Here is a 20,732-nt window from a genome sequence, read left to right as displayed (position 1 = left end):
TTATTACTCACTAAGCTAACTAACTTGGAGTGAATTAAAGGAGTGGGAATCTTCAGAGTAAGTCTTACTTATTTTCCTTATACTATAATTAAGAAAAAAAATCCAAAACAACAGCAAAAAGCAACCAAACAAAATCAAGCAAAATAAGAATGGAGCAATTCTTGTGGCTATAGTGGCCTTTTGACAACAGTAATGTACTGTAATAAAACAGTTTCCTCTCTTTTTTTTTTCTTAGAATATCTTATTCTGTGTCAACTGTTCAGAAGCTAACAATACTAGTTTATTTAGCCTTGGGGAGGTAGGCATAGTGGGTTCTCTCAGAATTCCAGTAGCATAATGTTCCTGTCATGGAATGAATGACTCTATGATTGTAGAGCAATGTCATAACTGTGTGAAACAATTCAGAACTTACCAAAAATTTATTTTCAGGTTGCAAAGACAGTTGCTCAGAGACTTAACACGGATCCAATGCTATTACAATTTTTCAAGTCCCAAGGGTAAGACAAATTCTTTAGTATTCTGTGTCGAAGCTGTTCCTCAAAAATTAGCCTTTTCTATGTCATTAACTAATTCTTTACCAGTAAGATGTTACCTTTCTGGCAAGCACAGCAGGTTGCTTTGACAGTTGAAGTATTGCAATATCTGTCTCTGGAGCTTCAAAGAATTGCATGTTTTAGAAGAGTTCTAGTAAATGTCATTTTAAAAAACATTAATTACTTCAAAGCCTGATGCTGTGGGATAAATTGCTAAGCTAATGCAAGTGCTGTTTCAGTGAATGCAGATTTCTAGACTGGAGGAGGGCAGAATCGAGTGCACGTAAAAACAGTATTCATGCTGGTTTACAAGTTTAAATGCAGGAGTTACGTCACTGAATTCCCCTCTCCTCCCTTGAAGTCTGCAAATGAGGTTTTATGAAGATGACTACAATCTAACAAGTTCTCATGTGCTCAAAGGGATATTTCTGGTTAAAGTGGTGGTTTTACATGTTTGTGTAAAACTAGGTTTAATCTGTATCAAACTAGAGCAGAAAGTAGTGTATTATAGCTCTGTGTATGTGCTTCAGGAATAATGCACGCACAAAACTTACAGCTCTCTGTATTCATGGAGTGTAGATGTTCTTTAGTTACCTGAGGCTATCTCCCTTCATCATCAGTGAGAATTTAAATAGCTCTTTGTAGTTTCCAGTGCTGTGGTCACTGTGGAATTTGCTGTGTCATATGGCTCCACAAATTAACCTTTCACAATCTAAAGCATGTGCTGCTATGCCAGTAATTCCAGAGGAATGTAGGTCTGCCAGCCTGCAGCACTGACATCAGAGAGCTTGTAAACATCCAGGAGAGTTAACACACACCCTGAATGGTTTTCTGTTCCCACAGCCCAGCTGTGTTCAAAAGTCACTAAAGTTCTGTGTGCTGTGCTGCTTATGCTGTGTTAGCAATTACATGAAACTGGAAGCCAGTAATAAAAATGTTCTTGGTGCTTCAATTTACTGAGCAGTAATGGATTTTGAAGAGATGGAGTTTAAGAACATGTTTTTCCTTCTGTAGTTATAGGGATGGCCCTGGTAATCCTCTTAGACATAATTATGAAGGTACTCTAAGAGATCTTCTGCAGTTCTTCAAGCCTAGGCAACCAAAAAAACTCTACTATCAACAGGTAAGAGTCTTATCTTTTTATTGGAGTGAGTTATAAAAATAATTCTGCCCTATTCAAAGTATGCCTAAAGTGTTTTTCTTTTCTTTCTTAAGCTCAAAATGAAGATAACTGATTTTGAAAACAGAAGAAGTTTTAAATGCATATGGCTAAATAGCCAGTTTAGGGAAGAGGTGAGTGAAGCCATTACACACTTGCTGTCATTTCTGTGTCAGAGCTGGTGTGGCTGTGGTTATGGATCTGCCCCTGAGTAACACAGAATTAGAACAAAGTTGTACATGATGTAAAAAAGATCTAACAAAACAACAGCAAAAAAAACCCAAAGAGCACAAAAAATGTAAAGAAAAAAATGAGATCTCTTAACAAAAACTTTGAAGATGACATAGATGTTGACTTAAGTTATCTTTTCAAGATGAGTGGTTAAGGGGAACAATCTGGTGTGTTCTGTGCTTTAATGTGGTTGTTTACTTTTTCAGATTTTCTAATGATTTTTGTGTTTCAAATCCCACAGGAAATAACAGTATATCCAGATAAGCATGGGTGTGTGCGGGACCTGTTAGAAGAATGTAAAAAAGTTGTAGAACTCTCTGAAAAAGGTTCAGGGAAATTAAGGTAAAGCTGGAAGACAATGTTTTCTTCTATGTGATCATGTAGATTTTATGCAGCAAAGTATGTGTAGAATTTAAAATACTGTAGAAACCATTGTTAACAGATGAAATGTGATATTGTGTTAAAAGCTTCCAGATTGCCCCTGTTAAGGTTTCTTCTTGGCTATAAGTATACTTTTTACACAGTTATTTATATATTTTGTGTTTGATAAAGTTACATCCTTGAGTTTCATCAGTTGCATTTGTTAGTCATGAGTTACTGTTTCCCATCCAAGCATTTCATGCTATTCACTTCTCAGGAGTTACAGGGGTTAAAAGTGAGGTCATTTAAAGAGTATGTATAAAATAATCTCCACTAGAAACCTATATTTTGTAATGGCACATCTTGGCTTTTTGCCATGAGCCAGAAATAATTTAACCTCTTATGGCTTTACTGTTTTATTTTTACTAAAGATCTAATTTTAAATTTTATAAATACAATAGCAGCATCAGTTTACATTCTACAATAATCTCTCTCAAGATTTGAGAAAGAAATGTTGCATTGGATTTTTTTTTATTCACTTCTTAAAAATGCTTTTCCTGTTTATCTTTAAGGCTGCTAGAAATTGTAAGTTACAAAATAATCGGTGTCCATCAGGAGGATGAGCTGTTAGAGTGTTTGTCACCTGCAACAAGTCGAACGTTTCGAATAGAGGTAAGTTGTGCTTGTCTTTGAGAAGCTTTGAAACCTGACTTGGAGAGAGAAAACTCTTTCAACTGGTAACTTTATTTTTCTGGGTGCTGATCTTTAAATACTGTGATATTTGTACTAAGATTACATTATGATATTACATGTATTTTTAAAGATAATGCTTTTAAAAAGATAGTCCTTTGTTCCATCTGCTTTCCTATAATGGTTCCATTATTTGATTTTTACATATGTTTTTATAACAATGCGTGAAGACTTTGCAAGAGCCTGTCCAAAGGACATTTAATGTCTTGTCAGTAATTCCAAGGTTTGTTTGAGAGTTCATGATAGAAATGTTTATGCTTAGAATCCACTTTTGTACTCTAATATTCTAGAAGGTTTTGTTTCGTTTTCTTGTTTCCTTTTCTTCTTTACACTAGGTTCTTGAAGCAAATTTGATACTTAACATGTGATTTTTTTTTTCTAAACATCTCATCATTTAGAACTACTAACTTGCCTCTAAGATCAGAAATGAAAAAAAAGTTTCTAGTGTAAACTCTAATGAGGAGCTGGCAAGAGGCCTGTGTTACTGTCAGCTAGTTCTGCACTGATAGAAGATTTCTTGTCAAAAAAGCCTTTCAGGGAAGCCAGGAGAATATTTCCTGAGTAGGGGAAGCTGAAGTGCTGTCATGCCAGGGATGAGGGACTCTGGTAAAAAACTGTCAAACAACATGGCTCTTTTAATTGGTTTGGAATAGAATTGTTTGAAATCAGTAACAATACATCAATAATGCTTTCAGTTTCTCAATAACTAGAAAAATAACTTCAAAACATTAGTTTCTTTTTGTGGAAGTTTAGCTGATTGGAGTCACAATTCTCTGTCTGGATCTAGGAAATTCCTCTGGACCAGGTAGATATAGATAAAGAAAATGAGATGCTAATCACAGTGGCACATTTCCACAAAGAGGTTTTCGGGACATTTGGAATTCCATTCTTGCTGAGGATACACCAGGTGCAGTATGCCTCTCTTTTTCTCCCTGTGGGATTATACTGATGATGTTTTCTTTAAGTACTGTTGAAGAAATGCATTAATATAAGAAATGTGTAGGAAAATATAGCTCTTGTATCAAAGGCTCTGCCTCATCTGTGCCTTTTTATGTTAAATCATTTCCCATCTCCGTTCCTTTTGCATATCCAGGTTGTTCAGTGTTCCAGCGAGCCTGTGCAACACGTAAAAAGCTGTCACTTGGCAGCAGCTGTCATCCCCTGCCCCCTGCAGAATCCCCCAACAAGCCAGAACCCTATTTCCAGCAGCACTTGAGTAACTGCAGCGCAGAGTTGTTGGCCAAAGTGGCCCTGCCATGGTTGCTCTCACTGAGACAGGATTATGGAAAATGGGGTTGCTTTCGCCATCACTTTCCGAGATGACTTTGCATTTCATCTCTTCTGTAATTTGATGTGCTTTATCTTCTAGGGCTGAAAATTGGTACAAGAACAAAAGCTAATTTTCAAAGCTTAATTTAAATTCTCAAGTTTTTCCTGTGGTGCTGTTCCAGCTGAATGTCACCCTGATTCTCTTAATATCAAAGTGTATTTCAGGGAGCAGTTAGCCATTTGCTTCTCAGGTTTTTCTGGTTCATGTATGTTACTTTGTATGAAAACTACCTACTTTAAAAATTTTGGAATGAGAAATATGTCCATATCTCTCTACCTCTAAAAATTATAATTTTACTAATTTCCTTATTTTTGATGAAAGAGTAAAACTTGTTTGGCTATTTTTGGTGGAAACCATTTGTTCTGCATTTCCTTGTTGTGACAGTTAATATATATTATTCATCTTTAAGTTGACATTATCAATCACTTTTTGGGGCACTTTACATAGTCAGGGCGCAGAAGCATACTTCAAAAAGTAGCAACAAGCTTAGCAAGAATGTGAGGTTTTTTTACAAATTCCTATTTTCTAATTTTGCTACTTAACTTTAACCTGGCTTGGACAGATCAGTGGCAGTGCCTGGCCAATCTGTGGGGCAGTTTGCATAATGATGAATCAATAAGACTTAAAGTTCCTGAATGTAGAGCAAATTGACTTCTGTTGTTTCCTATTGTAGAGAATGATGTTGACACTTGTGTAATTTTGTAAATAACAGAGACATTGAGGCAATCTATTTCAATGAAGCTTAAAGCAAGAAATACTAACAGCTTCCCTTTTTTCCTGTATTTTTTTGACATAAAAATTTTGTTGTAATTAGGGTGAACACTTCAGAGAGGTTATGAAGCGGATTCAGACAATGCTGGACATACAAGAAAAAGAATTTGAAAAGGTAATTTCAGATTGGGAGATTTTATTGCTGGCTGTAAACCCTAAATGAGTTTATTGTAGTAGGTTGGAACACCACAGACTTGGGATAAGTGTAGATTTTGCATGATAGAACAGCTGCTTGACTGAAATAATGCTTTTCCTAGGACTAATTAGTTAGGGTGGGTAGGATCAGTATTTCTGTACTGCATCAAGAGAGATAGTCTGCAAAACATTACAGTAACCCAGGAAAGTGTAGCTGGTGTGGGACCTTTAGAAGACACCTCACATCACATTCCTGTTCAGAGCAGAATGTGACTCAGGTTGTGCAAGGCTTTTTATTTATAGTTTGTAAACTCCCAAGCATGGGAATTGTGCCCTGTTCTGGACACTTTGTTTTAGAGTATTTCCACTATCACTGGGAAGGCTTTGCTTTCCTTGCACATAATCAGAATGTTTCATTTTGCAACTTGTGGAGGTCACCTCTGTGCAGTTTTTTGAGAAGAGCCTGTTCCTGTGCACCATCCTTCAGGTGGTGAAAAACTATAGCTACCCTGTCAGCCTTTTCTTTTCTGGGCTAAACAGACGCCATTTCCCAGAGGTTCCTGAATGCCAGGTTCCCCCCCAGTTCTCTGGGGGAAGCCCAGGTCTCACTGGACTGTTGCTTGCACTTGCTGCGCTTTGTTGCCCTGTCTTTTTCCCTGGAGGGCTTGCACCTGGACACAGTATTCCAGGATGTGAGTTCATGATTTCCTGTGCATTTATTTTGTCCATTAGCCAGGTTGTTGATGAGGGTTTTAACCAGGATGGGCCTTTTCCAATTCCTGAAGTTGAAAGTTATAAGTTGAAGTTACAAGTTTTTTACTTATAACCAGCTGCAAGTTAGATTGTGAACTTAGGCTTGAAGACTTAATTTTAATGTCATATCCTACCACTTGGTTTTTGAGGGTTTTTTTTCTTTGCATAGTTTAAATTTGCCATTGTAATGATGGGCCGACACCAGTATCTCAACGAAGATGAGTATGAAGTGAACTTGAAAGATTTTGAGTCCCAACCTGGTAAGTTGTTAGACAACCTCACTTTTCTTTTGGCCTTCTGAAGTTGCTCTGCCAGTTCTTATGATGTGTTCATCCTTAACTCAGGATGCAGAAAGAGTTTGTTCTTTTTATGTGACTTACATTAGATGTAGTGACCAAGCAAGTATTTATATACACCAGTGTGCACACTGAGCAGTGTTACATGAATGTGTTAGTCCAAGAATATGTATTTTGCAGGCATTTAGATAAATAATCTGTTTCCTTTTGAGTTAAAAGATTGCATGTGAATGACCAAATGGGTGCAGTGTCAGTATAACACACTTTTACAGCATCAGTTGCACCTTGTCTTTATTGTCCATCTACCCCCTTGCATGTTTGATTCTTGTGGAAAGGTAATTCTTGTAAAGAATTTTGTAAATCTTGTAAAGAAAATTCTTGTAAAAAATCTTGTGGAAAGATATCAAGAATAAGATATCCTCAAAGAATCTGAAGATTATAACAAGAACATTAAATATGTCAATTAGATGCTGTTTAGATTTTTTTTCCCCTAAGAAACAATTCACCAAGGAAGAAGTGCAGCTCCATTCTAAATTTGTCTCTGGTGGGCTGCCATCTTGTTTACTTGACTGACATTTAAACCTCTATTTTCTTAGACATTTACACATTGGAGAAACCAGGTTAATCCTTCAGGAGTTCCACCCCAGGAGTGTTTACATAGCCATAGAATGGGTTGGGCTGGGAGGTGCCTTAAAGACCATCCCATTCCACTCTCCTGCCATGGATGCCACACACCAGACCGGTCTCTCAGGGCCCCATCAGACCTGGCCTTGGACACTTCCAGGGGTGGGACAGCTACAGCTCCTCTGGGCAACCTGCACCAGTGTTTCTAAATCCAAATCTCTCCTTTTCCTCTTTGGAGAGTTCTGTTTGGGAATGGCACCTTTGGATCCACAGTCAGGGATCCATTGAAACCCTTGAATTCCCTTGAATTGGGGTTTCTTCTCCCAGCTTAGCTGAGTGTTCCTCTCTGTGAGTTGCACTGACTCGCTGCAGTTCTATTTTTCTGACAATTGGGAATCCTGCTTTTTATTGGTAGGTTTTGCTAGGGTCGAGCTTTCTCCAATTTTTCCCAGGCGTGCTCTGGATTGATGTAACAGCTGTAAAGAAATCCTGTAACTGTCCATTTATTTCAAAACCTGCAGAGAGTTAGACCTGTGTTATTACAGGAGCCTAGCCGACAGTCCTTTTGCTGTGTGTGCTCGTGGCTTGCCAGAGCTGTGAGTGCCTGCAGCTGCACAAGTCACCCAGAGCCCAGGAGTGTGTCACTGCAGGACCTCTCTGTGCACTACTTGTGAAGGGTCTCTGGATGGTCAGCTTGGAGGTGGACATTTCTCCACAAACAGATAAACTCTATCCAGTGTGGTCAGAGCAGGCAGAGTCCTGATTTTATTCTGGGAGTCACCCCTCTTGGGTCAGGGAGGGAAAGGCAATGGGCTTGGTGAGCAAGGCAGAGCCAGTGGTGCCAAAACAGCTTGAAAAACTAACCAGGTGACCAGGTCAAAGGCACAGAACATGTCAGAATGTTGAAGAGGGAGAACTTCAACTCTTTGTAGGAATTGTAGGGAATGTGACAGCAAAAGGTTTTAATTTGATTGTTCATTGATTTCACCCCTGTGATAGAATATACTTTGATAGAATTAGTTTCTACAAATGCCAAATTTTAACACACGCTACACTGATGGAACCAAAGCTGGGGCATTGTCCAGTTTGATTGGCATAGCTGATGTCAGTAGTGTCCCTCTGCTGTTGCCAAGGTACCCTAACTATAGCTGTGCTGGCACCAACCATGTAGGATCTATCTTCTTTCTTCAGAAACATTCAAATTCTCCCACTAAGATTGGCAGTTCTCCTTTAATTTGATATTGACCATTATGTCAAACAAGAAAAAAAAATTTGATTGAAGAAAATATATCACAGAATGCAGATGCAGGTAACCAACAAGGTCATGTGTTTTATGCTTTAGTGGTTGCAGCTGATGGTTTGAATGTAGAATGTACTTTCCTTGCTGGGGGCCTCTTTAGTTTCTGCCTTTATCATTTCACTTCAAAGAGCATTGGATGCTCTCCATTGAGAACATCTTAAAAGAGAATTTCTCCCATTTGCAAGAAGTATGTGGTTTTTCATTAAATCTAACAGTAGAATAAATAATATTGAGCTGAACAAATGAAAAAAAATCTGTGTATTTTCTTTGCAATCTAAGTGACTAGGGTTTTTTCTTGGAAAATAAAGAGGAGGGTCAGTTTCATGATTTCTTAATTAGCATTACTTGCTTTTTGCGTTAATTAAACAGATATTCCCACTTAAACCAGGTGATAGGAATAGCAGAGATTATGACAAATACTGTTGGTTGTCATGTTTCAAATGCAGATCCTCCCTGTTTGAAACAGGCTCAGTACTTGGGTGAAAGTTGGTACTGTGATGTGCCTGTGGCCATAACAGTGGTTATCTTGCTTTAACACACCCTTCCCTGCTGGGAAGTCCTGTAGGTGACTGAAGAAGAGAAAAAGCAGGTGCCTGCTGCAGAAGGAGCTGGGGAATGTGCTGTTGGAAGGAAAACTTTGCCCCTCTGGCTGTGGGGCTGCTCTGCACTCCTCTGCCCTCCCCGTGATTCCCATCGCTCTGTGGGCAGGACTAGTTTGTGTAATGGAAACACTTTTCCAATTTAGTCTTAAAACTTCATTATTTTTTTTTCTCTTTTCTTTTCTAGGCAACATGTCTCATCCAAGGCCATGGCTAGGGCTTGACCATTTCAATAAAGCCCCAAAGAGAAGTCGCTACACTTACCTTGAAAAAGCTATTAAAATCCATAACTGACTTACTTAACCAGATTGTCAAGGCAAGGGACAAAAATAAGTGTGTGTGTGCACCTTTTTAACAACTGTAGAACTTTGGTACACGTGCACTATATCTGAAGTCTTCAGCAAGAGGATTTGCTGCTGATGTTAATTTTATTTTGTTGAGGCTGTTCAGTTTGGCTTCTCTGTATCTATTGACTGCCCTTTTTGAGCAAAATGAAGGTGTTTTTATAAAAGCTTGGATGCCAATGAGAGTTATTTTATGGTAAACGTAATGCAAGGCAATTGTCAGCATAATGAGGGAAGAGTTTAGTAGAACAGTTGACATTGGCAAAATTATTTGTCTGTAGTACGTTTATAGATGGCATAAGCTGACTGGCTGCCCTTCCCATGTGGTGTTCACCATCACTGCAGCTAGTAAGTCTTATGTTTAGACTCACATCAGATTTATTTCCTTCAGTTATACTTTAAATGACATTTTTGTGCATTTGTAAATGCAAAAGAAAAACTCACATCATCAATAAATAGCAATCTCTACTTTATTGTGTACATTGTTGGCACTTATTCGGGATTTTTGTCTCCTCCAGCTTCATAGAATCTTTTTTAATAAACTAGTTTTCATTTAATTTAGTCAATACTTTGCATCCTGTTTTACCAAGTGGATGCCCCGAGTCCTATAAAGAGATATTTGGGTTTTTTATGAAATTTCCAGCCATTGAGAAATACCGTTGCAATTGATTATGCCATCTTCTGGCAAATAGAATGACACTCAAAAGTTGGCAAAAGCAAGTGAAAAGATTATAAATATCATTAATTTAGTTACCACGGGAAGAGATGGGGAAAACACAAGAACTAGCCTTTTAGCACAGAGGGCATGCTCACTAGTGTTTAGTAAGCTGTTGACTTTGTATAAAAAAGGAGGAAAAAAAAAACGAAAAAAGAGGAAAAAAAAACGAAAAAAGCAATTGTATATTTAATGAATGAACATGTACAATTTAACACTTGGAGGTTAATTTTATTGGGTGAGTCTGCAAGTGAATTTCACTGATGTTGATATTCATTGTGTGTAGTTTTATTTCAGTCCCCAGACTGCTTCCTTTTCTTTGGAGCTAATGCCAGCCGCGTGTCTAGTTTTGAGTGCAGTAAAGATAGAATCAGCAATTCACACTTAATTTTACATTCTTTTCCAGTATTTTATTTTGTTTCTGTAGCCGCAGTGTACAACTCCTCTTCCTGTATATTGCCTTTTTTTGCTGGAAAATGTTGTATGTTGAATAAAATTTTCTATAAAATTTTTTTCGATGAGTGATGACATGGACATTGAAGAAGATTTCTCCTCTCCTTGGAAACAGAGTTTTGGGAAACGTTTTCATTCATGACATTTTGCTAAAGGTGTGGTTTTCTTTTTCCTTAAGTGTTGACAATTGTATAACCCTCATCCGTTGTTTTGGGGAAACTCTGTGGGGGCTTCTGTTTAATATTTTGGGGTTTGGAGGTTTTTTGGGGTTTGGTTTTCTTACGTCCTAACTAGTCACATTTGAGCTTAACAAATAAAAGATTTTCCAGGAAAGGAGCCATGTACAAAAAAGACAAATGGAAAAATTATTTTACTAGTTTGTTTGTAAAGCTTGTAGTGGAGTCTTTGTGGTAGACTGGACTCTGGCTGCCTGTACAAAATTTTGTGGTCCAGATTCTCAAGTCTAATACTTTAAATGGTGTAAAGTGAAATCTGGAGTCTCTAAAGGTAAGGTGTCTTCATAGAGTGATAGATTCCCTCCGTAATGTGTTCCCTGTATTCATAACCAAAACAGAAGGTGCAAGTTCTAGGAACGTTTGATTCTCTTTTTAGTTTGTATCTTGCAGTGCTTTTAACTGTCTCTTATTTCCAGTCAAGGCAAACTAGTTGTTTACTTTTGTTTTGCTGTCTGTGTGTGTAGGTTAGCATAGAGGGAAGTGCTTAACTGGCATGCCTTAAGTGGAGAAAGCTTTCCTTTGCTTTGCATTTCCATCAGGCTGGTGAGAATGGCACCATCCCAGGGGTGTTTTTACTGGTACTTGGCTTTTTGTAAATGTCAGGATTTGTTTCCAAACTGTTTCTGTGAATCAGAGGCTCTGGTCAGCATTAGTAAGCCCTAATTATATTTAGTGTTGTTTAGACTGATAGAAAATTGAGCTTGTATCTGAATGTCACTAAGTTTTCACATTCATTTATGGGATGGTGGCAGCTTTTAGGGACTATCTCAAGAAACACAGTCCTTCGTATTTCAGAAGAAAACGCCACTAACAGTAGATTTTGGGTGCCTTTTGGGTTTTAGATGACTGGATTTTATGTGCTTCAGTATTTGTGCTATTCCCACACTAGTTTGGTGATGTCCATACTTTGAGGCATTCCATATGCAGTTTTCAATTACTGAAGAATTTTCTTTAAAAAAAATGTTTTGGAGCACAAGTAACTTGTTACTGAAATGTGGAAACACCCATGAAGAGGAGGACAGGAGGGTTTCTCAGGTGCAGTATGTTTGTTTAGTTAATTTAAAAAAATTTACAAGAATGCAGTCTTCAAAATTGCCATGCTTTCCATTTCTTTATTTAGATTTTGGAATTTTCTGGATAATAGTGAATGCATTAAATAAGGTAATGGTAATATAAGTGTTAAGCAATAAGGATGTAATTTCATGGTACACAGCATCAGAGCAACATGTTGTTAACAGCCCATCCGAATTCTCCCTATGAAAATAGAGCGTGGTTCCTGTAGATTTACATAGTGCCTTTTATCCTAAAGGAGTCCAAAGCATTCTGTGAAATCTGAGCAGATCACACCAGTGATAGTTGCTGACTAGAGAGTGACAGCCAGCCCCAGCCCCTTCACCGACCCCGACCCGACGAGGCCGTGCTGCCGCAGGACGCGCCGGGGCCCGGCCGTGGCCTCCCCGCAGGACGAGCAGAGCGAGTGCCTCCCGCATCCCGGATCTACCTCAGCTGCTGCCCTCCGGAGCTGCCCAGCGTCCCCGTGCCAGCGTCCCCGTGCCAGCCTCCAGCTCGGACCGCCCGGCCGCGGGCGCTGCGCTGCCTGCAGGCGGCAGCGCCCACATCGGAGCCACGCTGGGGGGTTGCTGTTTGATATCCTCTGTGAGAAATCGTTTTCTGTAGGAACTGTACATATTGTAAATAAAACAGCCCAGGGTAAACACTGCATCGGTGTCTCGGCTCTTCATTTTGGAGAGGAGTGGGAGTTACGGCTCTTGGGCCACTCAGAACTCGGGGAGATTTTGGTTAGATCAAGTAGATGAAGTTTACAAAATTCAGCCAAATTGTGTGTCAGGTATGGCATTCATAATGTGAGGTGTGCTGGCCAGAAGGTGACTTGTATGTCAGCTTCCACATTTTGAGCCCTTGTTTTTCCTGAAACACTGAGGTGGATAGTGTCACTGTTTGATGTGAGAGCAGCAAGCGTCATTTATTGTTGGCTGTTAAACCTGCCTGCTCTTTGGGGTCAGAAAAAGGGGGAAATGTTCACATGTGATATGTCCTAATCTGGCTCCTGTATTCTATTTAATTTCTGTCCCAGGTGATGTTGAAGTTAGCTGTATACCAAGCACAGCAGGAAATTAAATTTGTTAAGGCTGGAAGCCTTTATTTTTTATTAAATAGTTGTGTAAAACTATTGTACCTATAAATAACGGTGTAAAAATGTCCTAACTACTTCTGTTAAATACCTATTGCACATCTCAAGTCATATATTTATGTTTTACTATGTGTGTACATGTGAATTTGGGTTTTGCACCTTTCCTGATTAATGTCACTGACTTGGTGCGTTATTTACCACTAATTAACAGCAATGCTTGTGGTTTCACAGCCAGATTTTAAAATAGAGAAAAATCTTAACATCCTAAAAAAATGTGTGAATTGGTAAAACCTGTTGTGCTGCCATCTGTGTGGCTGCCTTTCATCCTTGTGTGTTTGTATTGCATTAAGTCACGGTAGGTTGGGTGACCGGTGGGGACAATCGCTGACCTTGGTACAGAGGAGTGAAAGCTGGGGCAGCTGCTCTGGGAATGGCCTGGGTGTTGAGGAGGCTGCAGAATGTTGGCTCTGAGTTTCATGTAGGGCTGGGAAAATGGTTGTTAAACAGTTTTTACGTGTATTGATTACGTTTTTTCACGTTTCACAGTCTGAAGACTGGGGTTTCTGTGGTCTGAAGGCTGCAGTGATGTGTAGATGTTGAAGTAAGAATCAGTGCATAGGCCCAGCCTAGCTGAGCTGGGATCAGCTCAGTAGGGGCAGTTTGTGGTGCGGACTGTGACAGCTGGCTTGGGGTGACAGCGCTGGTGGGCAGTGCCATTCCTGATGGCCGCCTTCAACCCCAGTGTCCATTTGCCCTCGCTGGGTCGCTGTGCCAGCCGCCGGACGAGTGCTGGCGACTCTGACCTGGACTATGCCCAGTGTCCCTGACCCTTTAGACCCTGTCCCAGTGTCCTGCCCGTATCCCGGTGTCCTTGTCCCGGTGTCCCTATCCAGTGTCCTTGTCCCTATGTCCCCGTCCCGGTGTCCCTGTCCCGGTGTCCTTGTCCCGGTGTCCTTGTCCCGGTGTCCCCGTCCCGGTGTCCCCGTCCTGGTGTCCTTGTCCCGGTGTCCCCGTCCCGGTGTCCCTGTCCCGGTGTCCTTGTCCGGGTGTCCCTATCCGGTGTCCCTGTCCCGGTGTCCTTGTCCCGGTGTCCCCGTCCCGGTGTCCCTATCCGGTGTCCCTATCCCGGTGTCCCTGTCCCGGTGTCCCCGTCCCGGTGTCCCCATCCCGGTGTCCCTGTCCCGGTGTCCCCGTCCCGGTGTCCCCGTCCCGGTGTCCTTGTCCCGGTGTCCCTATCCCGGTGTCCCCGTCCCGGTGTCCCTATCCGGTGTCCCTGTCCCGGTGTCCCCGTCCCGGTGTCCCTATCCCGGTGTCCCTGTCCCGGTGTCCCCGTCCCGGTGTCCCTATCCCGGTGTCCCTGTCCCGGTGTCCTTGTCCCGGTGTCCTTGTCCCGGTGTCCCTGTCCCGGTGTCCTTGTCCCGGTGTCCCTGTCCCGGTGTCCCTATCCCGGTGTCCTTGTCCCGGTGTCCTTGTCCCGGTGTCCCCGCGGGCGGAGCGCGCAGTACGCCCCGTGCCCGGCAGGGGGCGGTGGCGGGCGGTGCCCCGGGACGGCGGCTGCGGCCCCGGTCAGTGAGTGACCCAAGGGCGGGACAGGGACAGGGACAGGGACACTGCCACCGCAGGGACACTGCACAGGGACACTGCCACCGCAGGGACACTGCACAGGGACAGGGACACTGCCACCGCAGGGACACTGCCACCGCAGGGACAGGGACAGGGACATTGCCACCGCAGGGACATTGCACAGGGACAGGGACACTGCCACCACAGGGACAGGGACAGGGACACTGCCACCGCATCGACACTGCACAGGGACAGGGACACTGCGCAGGGACACTGCCACCACAGGGACAGGGACACTGCAGGGACACTGCACAGGGACAGGGACACTGCACAGGGACACTGCCACCGCAGGGACACTGCCCACTGCCACCGCAGGGACAGGGACACTGGTCTCTGCACAGGGACACTGATCTCAGCACAGAGACAGGGACACTGGTCACTGCACAGGGACACTGGTCACTGCACAGGGACACTGGTCTCTGCACAGGGACAGGGACACTGGTCTCTGCACAGGGACAGGGACACTGGTCACTGCACAGGGACAGGGCTTGGTAAGGATCTCTTTAAGTTCTTTAAGTGCCCGGTAGTGCAGCCCCGGTGCCCAGCAGGGTTGGAGAGTGCCCTGCATCCCCCCTGCCCTCAGCAATCCATGTGCCAGTGTGAAAGTACTCATGATGTTATAACATGGAAATACACGAGTCTCTCTTCTCTTCTTTCTCTTCTCCTCTTCTCTTCTCTTCTCTTCTCTTCTCTTCTCTTCTCTTCTCTTCTCTTCTCTTCTCTTCTCTTCTCTTCTCTTCTCTTCTCTTCTCTTCTCTTCTCTTCTCTTCTCTTCTCCTTTTCTCTCTCTATTTATTTTTCCAGCCAGCAATAAGCTGCAACAGCTGCTGCTACTGTCGGTGTTGAGAGGGGTCTGGGCACCTCCTGGGCATTGTAATTGCAGATATTTGATTGCCCAAGATAAGTGACTGTAAAGTTCTGTGTGAAGGTAAAGTCTCCCTGCCTTGAGAGATGATGCACTACTGTGAGGCCAAGAGGTAAAATAAAGGCCTTGTGGTGACTTTTTTCAAGCTGTGCTTGCTGATTTTTCTTTTTTGTGTGTTTGCCTTTTGCGTTGTAGCTTGTTAATGTAAAGGGGGTGTCCCAGTGACCTGCATCTCAGCTCCGGGTGCAACGGGGCATGGCAGCAATGCAGACAGCAGATTTGCCAGTATTGTGAACAATAACAGGTTTATTTTCTTACCTCAACTTAACAGAGTAAAGACAGTCTCATAACTTAGAGTTTTGTTAATAAATAATCAGCTACACTGTACCACCCACAGCCCTGCAGGGGTAGATCCTGTAGGGAGAAGAGCAGAGAGAAATGAAATCCCAGCCAGTCAGTTCCAGTGCAGAGAAGGTAAGAGCTTCTCTGAAACATCCATGTCCAAACCTTGGTTAGCGGTGGGCTGAGAGGTCCAGAGGAGTCTGTGTCCCAGCTGGGTGGGAGATTTGAGAGGAGCTGAAGAACTCACCAGCTGGAAACTTCACAGCACAGGCCAGCGAATCAAATAGAGCATAAATTAAATGATAGTGCAAATTAGTCTTGGAGTGTTTTTTGTTTTAAAGCCAGTCCAACCATGTGGTGGAAAACTGGAGTTTACCAGGTGGGTTCACCAGCAAGGGAGCTGCAGAACCTAAGCATAGTCCTGTGAGTTTCCTAGCAGTAGTTTTATGTGCAGAATCTTATGCCATTAGGAAATGGAAGCTTTACATCATCTGGTTGCATAAACTTTGTTTCTATAGTCTTTTGTATCTATAAATGTGAAATTGGCAGCATGGGCAGTAATGATCTGCATCCTTGAAGATCTTCACGAAGAGAGGGACGAAGCAGCATCCGAAGCAGCACCTAGAGCCAAAGGGGAGATGGACATGCACAGAATGATTACTGCTTCCCTTTTACAGCTGTGATATTCCCCTGCCTTGTTCTGTCTGCCTTTTCACTGTGTGAATCCACTTCTTTTCCAAGTCTATTAATGTTTGAATTATCTTCCAAAAAATTAATCTTCTTTGCTTCTGACGTCTTATGCATGAATCTGTTTCTGAGCCTGATTCTAAATTGCAGTTGGGAAGTAGACAATGTTGTACTAATTTCTGCCTGTCTTATGAAAAGTGAAACATACTGGGATAAATTTAGCAAGTTTGCATCCCCTGTAGCCATGATGACTGTATCTAGAAAGGACAGGATGGCTTCTCATCAAGTGGAGAAGGGCAAACTGTCTGTATAGGCACTAACCAGAACTTTGATTTTTTAATTACTCATTTTTAACCTTCTGCTGTGCTGAATCTGCACAGTGCCCATGAAAACTTACCCAACCATGCACAGGCTGGTGCACAGGAGGTAGGACAGCTTGCCCAGTCTGTAGGTGACCTGGGTGGTGATGTGCTGGCGGCAGGAAGGACAGATTGTGGATGTTGGTTTGCTGGAGAAGATCCCTGCCACGATGATGGGAGGCTGGGGCACCAAATAAACTGAGTTCAGGAGGAGAGGAGAAGCAGCCAAATTAGAAGCACGGGAAATATTTTGCAAGTTATAAAGCCTTAATTGGGAGAATGTGGGATCTTAACGTGGCATTCATGTTATTATTGTTGATTTCAGGTGAATTTCTAAGAGCCACTGTGCTGGTTGTTCTGTGTATCCCAATACATTGCACCTAAAACCAGGCAGCGTTTACTCAAACAAGGACGAACACAGGGAATTGTCTGTGGGATAATCCCCAGGCAGGCAGTCCCCACACCCTCTGCTGGATGTACTCTGACACTGAGGATTTGTCTTCTGATATTTCAAATGATATGAAAATGCTTGTTCTCCCTGAAGAAGAGATTTGAAGGAGGTTGGGGAACTTTTTGGATCAACTTCTCAGTAGGTATGAGAAATTCATCAGAGCAGTTACACCTAAATGCCCTCAAACAGCTGCTGGTGCTGTCCTCAGTTAGTCTCTAGCTCATGTTTTTGCAGTCTAGACTCGACTATCATATTGCCTGAGGGGCACACCCCTTGTAGGTACAGGAAGGATATTTTTTTCAGAAATGTTTTCAGTAAAAAAATACCATTTTAAGGATCCCGAATCATGTTTAGGGTACAACTTCACACTGTAGCCTGAGGCAAAACTTGAGGAGTGGGAATGTATCTGTTAGATAGACAGGATAGAGCATGTCTGAGTTAAGTGCCTTCTGGTTTTAGGGATATTTAAAAATGTATGTCTCCTTTGCTCCTGTATGAGGTGTTGCTGACTGTTCTTCAAAGCTTTTCCTCAGCAAGTCCTTTGAGCTTCTCCACTTCATAAAGGTGACTAGAACAGCAACACTAGCCTTAAAATTATTTGTTCTGAAAGCCTGGCTTTGGCGTTTTTGGTTTGGTTTTGGTTTTTTTAATGGGTACTTCTGTAGATTGGCTAATGCTGGAAAATCAAGTCTGAGTTCCTTGTATTAGTTTATCTTCTGACATTTCTGTGGAGATTTTCCAGCTTATTAGATTATGATTGGGTCAGAAAACTCCCATCCTCCCTGTTGACATTAAAACCAAACCCATTTCACTCTTGTTGGCACGCAGCCCCAGATGTTGTCAGGAGCACAACCCCTGGGCTTACCGGGCTCCTCGATGATGGTGGTTTCTCGGTAGGAGTAAGGTGGGGGAGAAGGATACTCATAGCCCCCTGTGCAAAGGAAAACAGGGCAAAAATTTGTAAGTGCCAACAGCTTCTGGCTCCCAAAAGCCCCGTGGAGTGAGACAAGAGGGGCCTCGCAGGGAGTGCCAAATCCAGCACAGGGAGAAACAGCCACGGAACTGATTCGGGGTCTTCAAAGCCAGGAGAGCTGCAGTGGTTGGCTGGCCTCACTTTTATAACAAAAGCTGGGAAACCAAATCATTTCTTAGGAAAGGCAGCAACTCCATCATTCCAGCATAACACTGTCATGATACTCAATCTTAATTTAAGGATTCCACTGATAAAGGACCCACAGTACTTCTACCTTCGGTGATAATTACCCTTACTACTTAGTATTAAGAGCCTTTTTACTAGTTTAAACTTTATCAGCTTTCAACAAAGATATTTCATCATACTCTGTTTAGAAAAAAAAAAAAGTTAAAATATCTTTTTCCTTTTGCTTTGGGAGAAGGGAAGCTGGTGACTAAGACACCTCAAGCTTTTTCAGTTCTTTTGCTAATCTTTCAAATTAAGAATGCAATCAGCCTACCTGAGGTGAAATAAATGACTGCATTAAAGAATACATTCATGAATACATTCAAAATAAACCCATGTAAAAAGCGTTACAGCCAGCTGGCGTGGATGTGGTACCAAACACAGGACTGCTCTGGGACAGGACAGTCCCTAAAAGAAGTCTTGGTTGGTCAAGCCTGGGCAGCATTGGAGAAACCCTCACCCCCAGGCAGAGCCCTGAGCTGGGAGTCCAGCCTGTGCTCAAGCTTTTCACAAACCATGTGGTGCAACCAGCCCACAGGGATACAAATGGAATATAAAACCAGAATTTTCCAGAGTGATCTAAAATACAGTGGCAAAGGTGAAAAAAATGTCAGCAATATTGCTTGAATGGCTTGCCAGAAGTTGTAGAGATTTGCAATGGCATTCAGGTTTCATGGTGGTGGGGTGGTGTTTAGTTTTTGGTTTTGAAGAGTTTTCTGTTTGGTTTTTTTTGCTTGGTTTTTAGTGGACGTTATTTGTAGGGGGAAAAATTGTCAAAAAATTAAATAATTCCCTTCTGATTTAGAAAAGGCATGTGCTTAGTACAAGTGAGCTCCCACTCGCTGTGTGTTGGTGGGGGATCTGCTGCCTGCACAAGGACACGACCCTGCGGCTCAGCGCTGGGAGTGGGCAGTGCCTGTGCCTTGGCCGGGTCTCACAACTGAGACTCCTTCTCCACAGGCTCTTGCTGAGAGCTCTGCTGAGCTTAGAAAGAGGCCAGAGAGATCTTGGAAGACAAAAATATTTACAGAGAGAGCTGATCAGAGAGAAATGCTCTGAAAATGAGTCAGGTTTAGAAGCCCACGACTGACACATCGAGCCCTATTAGTTACTGCCTGATCTCCCATTCGGATTTTTCCTCCAGTCCTGTCCAGAAAATGGCAATTTCCTCAGCAGCAGGAAGGTAACGAAGGTGCCATCACTGAGGATGGGGAGTGCTCTGAGGTGCTTGTGTAGGTGTGAGAGCAGTGCCTGGCTTCAGAAGGAAAAGCCCACCCAGGAGAGCAGCAGCTGGTGGCACCCTCCTGCAGCCCTGGAGCTGAACTGTCAGCGCTTCCCTGGGAGCAGGGGCTGCTCATCCCTGTCGGAGCCTGGGGAGGGCAGCTTGGCCAGCAGGGATGGTAGGGAAAAGGCCAGTCCTCTGTCAAACTAGATGACAATTTAAGCAGGACAAAGCCCATCCACGTACAGAGTTTGCTGGCTGAACATTTGCACGTTAGGAATGTGGAATTATTGTAGCGATATAGCCGCAATAAAGCACGTGTTTGTTTGTTTGTTTGTTTGTTTGTTTTTAATTATTAACTAAACCAACAAAATATTTATTGCCATTAGTTGGAACTGTGGATGCTGAAAATTTTGAACTTTCTGTGCTGAAAGGCGCAGAAACATTTTAATGATGTTCCTATTAGGAGATGCTATCCCAACCCTGGGTTTTATATGCTGGCGCAGACGCTTTCTAAACCCATCACGTCCTGGCAAGGCTGGGCCCCAAATGTGCTCGGTGCTGTGCTGGACACCAACCCCCAGCGAGCCCGAGGACCCCTCCGGGAGCCCTTTCCCAGCCCCGCTTACCCTCCTGGCCGAGCGGCGGGGCCGAGGGCTCCGGCCGGTACCGCTCGTGGTGCGGCTCGTACATGACCATGGGCACCTCCGGGCGCTGCTTCTCTCCAGACATCTCTGCGGCTCACCTGCCGAAGGGAGGGCAGAATAAAACCTTCCCTGCCTGACGCTCCCTGCCCTGCATTTGCCAGTGCTTCTGTAGCTCCTGCTTCTCACACTCGGGTGTTCTTAGAGGGAAATTAGCGGTTCTCACACTCTGGTTTTTTGTAGGTGGGAGAGCAGTCAGTTCCTGTCGCGCTTCATGATGAGGATAGTGAAGGGCAGAAAATACCATCTTAACTTATTTCTTTGTGATGGGACGCTTAAAGTTTTCCCCTAGAAAACACTATTCAAAGTCTGCAAATTCGGGACTGAAAGAGTTAAGTGTGCAGAAAAGTTTACCTATTTCTTTCTATGGATTGTCAAAGTAATAAAAAAAAAAAAGGAAGAGCACACTTGGAGCACCTGTGAAAAAACCTTCACGTGTGATTAAGTCAGTGCAATCAGCGGCAATTCGGATCCGTCTATCTTCGGGTTATTGTGCAAACTTATCATCATCGTTATCGTGACCAGTTTTGTCCTGTGAAA

General features: G+C 42.8%; 2 protein-coding genes across 3 annotated transcripts in view; one reads left to right on the top strand and one right to left on the bottom strand.

Moving 5' to 3' along the window:
- Positions 1 to 10,413, top strand: part of USP7 (ubiquitin specific peptidase 7) — a 71,276-nt gene extending 60,863 nt beyond the window's left edge. For both annotated transcript variants that reach the window (XM_068206719.1, XM_068206720.1), the window contains 9 exons: positions 430 to 497; positions 1,548 to 1,656; positions 1,749 to 1,826; positions 2,165 to 2,265; positions 2,856 to 2,955; positions 3,821 to 3,940; positions 5,178 to 5,249; positions 6,192 to 6,282; positions 9,029 to 10,413. In XM_068206719.1, the coding sequence (XP_068062820.1) occupies positions 430 to 497; positions 1,548 to 1,656; positions 1,749 to 1,826; positions 2,165 to 2,265; positions 2,856 to 2,955; positions 3,821 to 3,940; positions 5,178 to 5,249; positions 6,192 to 6,282; positions 9,029 to 9,135 (846 nt within the window). In that variant the 3' untranslated portion in view covers positions 9,136 to 10,413. The remainder of the gene's footprint in view (positions 1 to 429; positions 498 to 1,547; positions 1,657 to 1,748; positions 1,827 to 2,164; positions 2,266 to 2,855; positions 2,956 to 3,820; positions 3,941 to 5,177; positions 5,250 to 6,191; positions 6,283 to 9,028) is intronic.
- A 4,948-nt stretch (positions 10,414 to 15,361) lies between these two features.
- LITAFD (LITAF domain containing) lies at positions 15,362 to 20,220 on the bottom strand. The gene is made up of 4 exons (XM_068206342.1): positions 20,118 to 20,220; positions 17,934 to 17,999; positions 16,656 to 16,815; positions 15,362 to 16,192 (listed from the first exon to the last, which is right to left on the bottom strand). The coding sequence occupies exons 1-4, from the start codon at positions 20,218 to 20,220 to the stop codon at positions 16,084 to 16,086; spliced, it is 438 nt and encodes a 145-aa protein (XP_068062443.1). The 3' UTR covers positions 15,362 to 16,083.
- Between the last annotated feature and the right edge of the window lie 512 nt (positions 20,221 to 20,732).

This window comes from Anomalospiza imberbis, chromosome 16, assembly GCF_031753505.1.
Source record: "Anomalospiza imberbis isolate Cuckoo-Finch-1a 21T00152 chromosome 16, ASM3175350v1, whole genome shotgun sequence".
Classification (NCBI taxonomy): domain Eukaryota; kingdom Metazoa; phylum Chordata; class Aves; order Passeriformes; family Viduidae; genus Anomalospiza; species Anomalospiza imberbis.
This window is presented reverse-complemented; position numbering and strand designations above follow the sequence as displayed.

Coding starts and splice junctions, on each gene's coding strand:
- LITAFD (XM_068206342.1), bottom strand. CDS start 20,220: ATGTCTGGAGAGAAGCAGCGCCCGGAGGTGCCCATGGTCATGTACGAG. Junction 18,000..20,117: donor CCCGCCGCTCGGCCAGGAGG/GTAAGCGGGGCT, acceptor TCCTTTGCACAG/GGGGCTATGAGTATCCTTCT. Junction 16,193..16,655: donor ACCAGCCTGTGCATGGTTGG/GTAAGTTTTCAT, acceptor CTTTGGCTCTAG/GTGCTGCTTCGGATGCTGCT.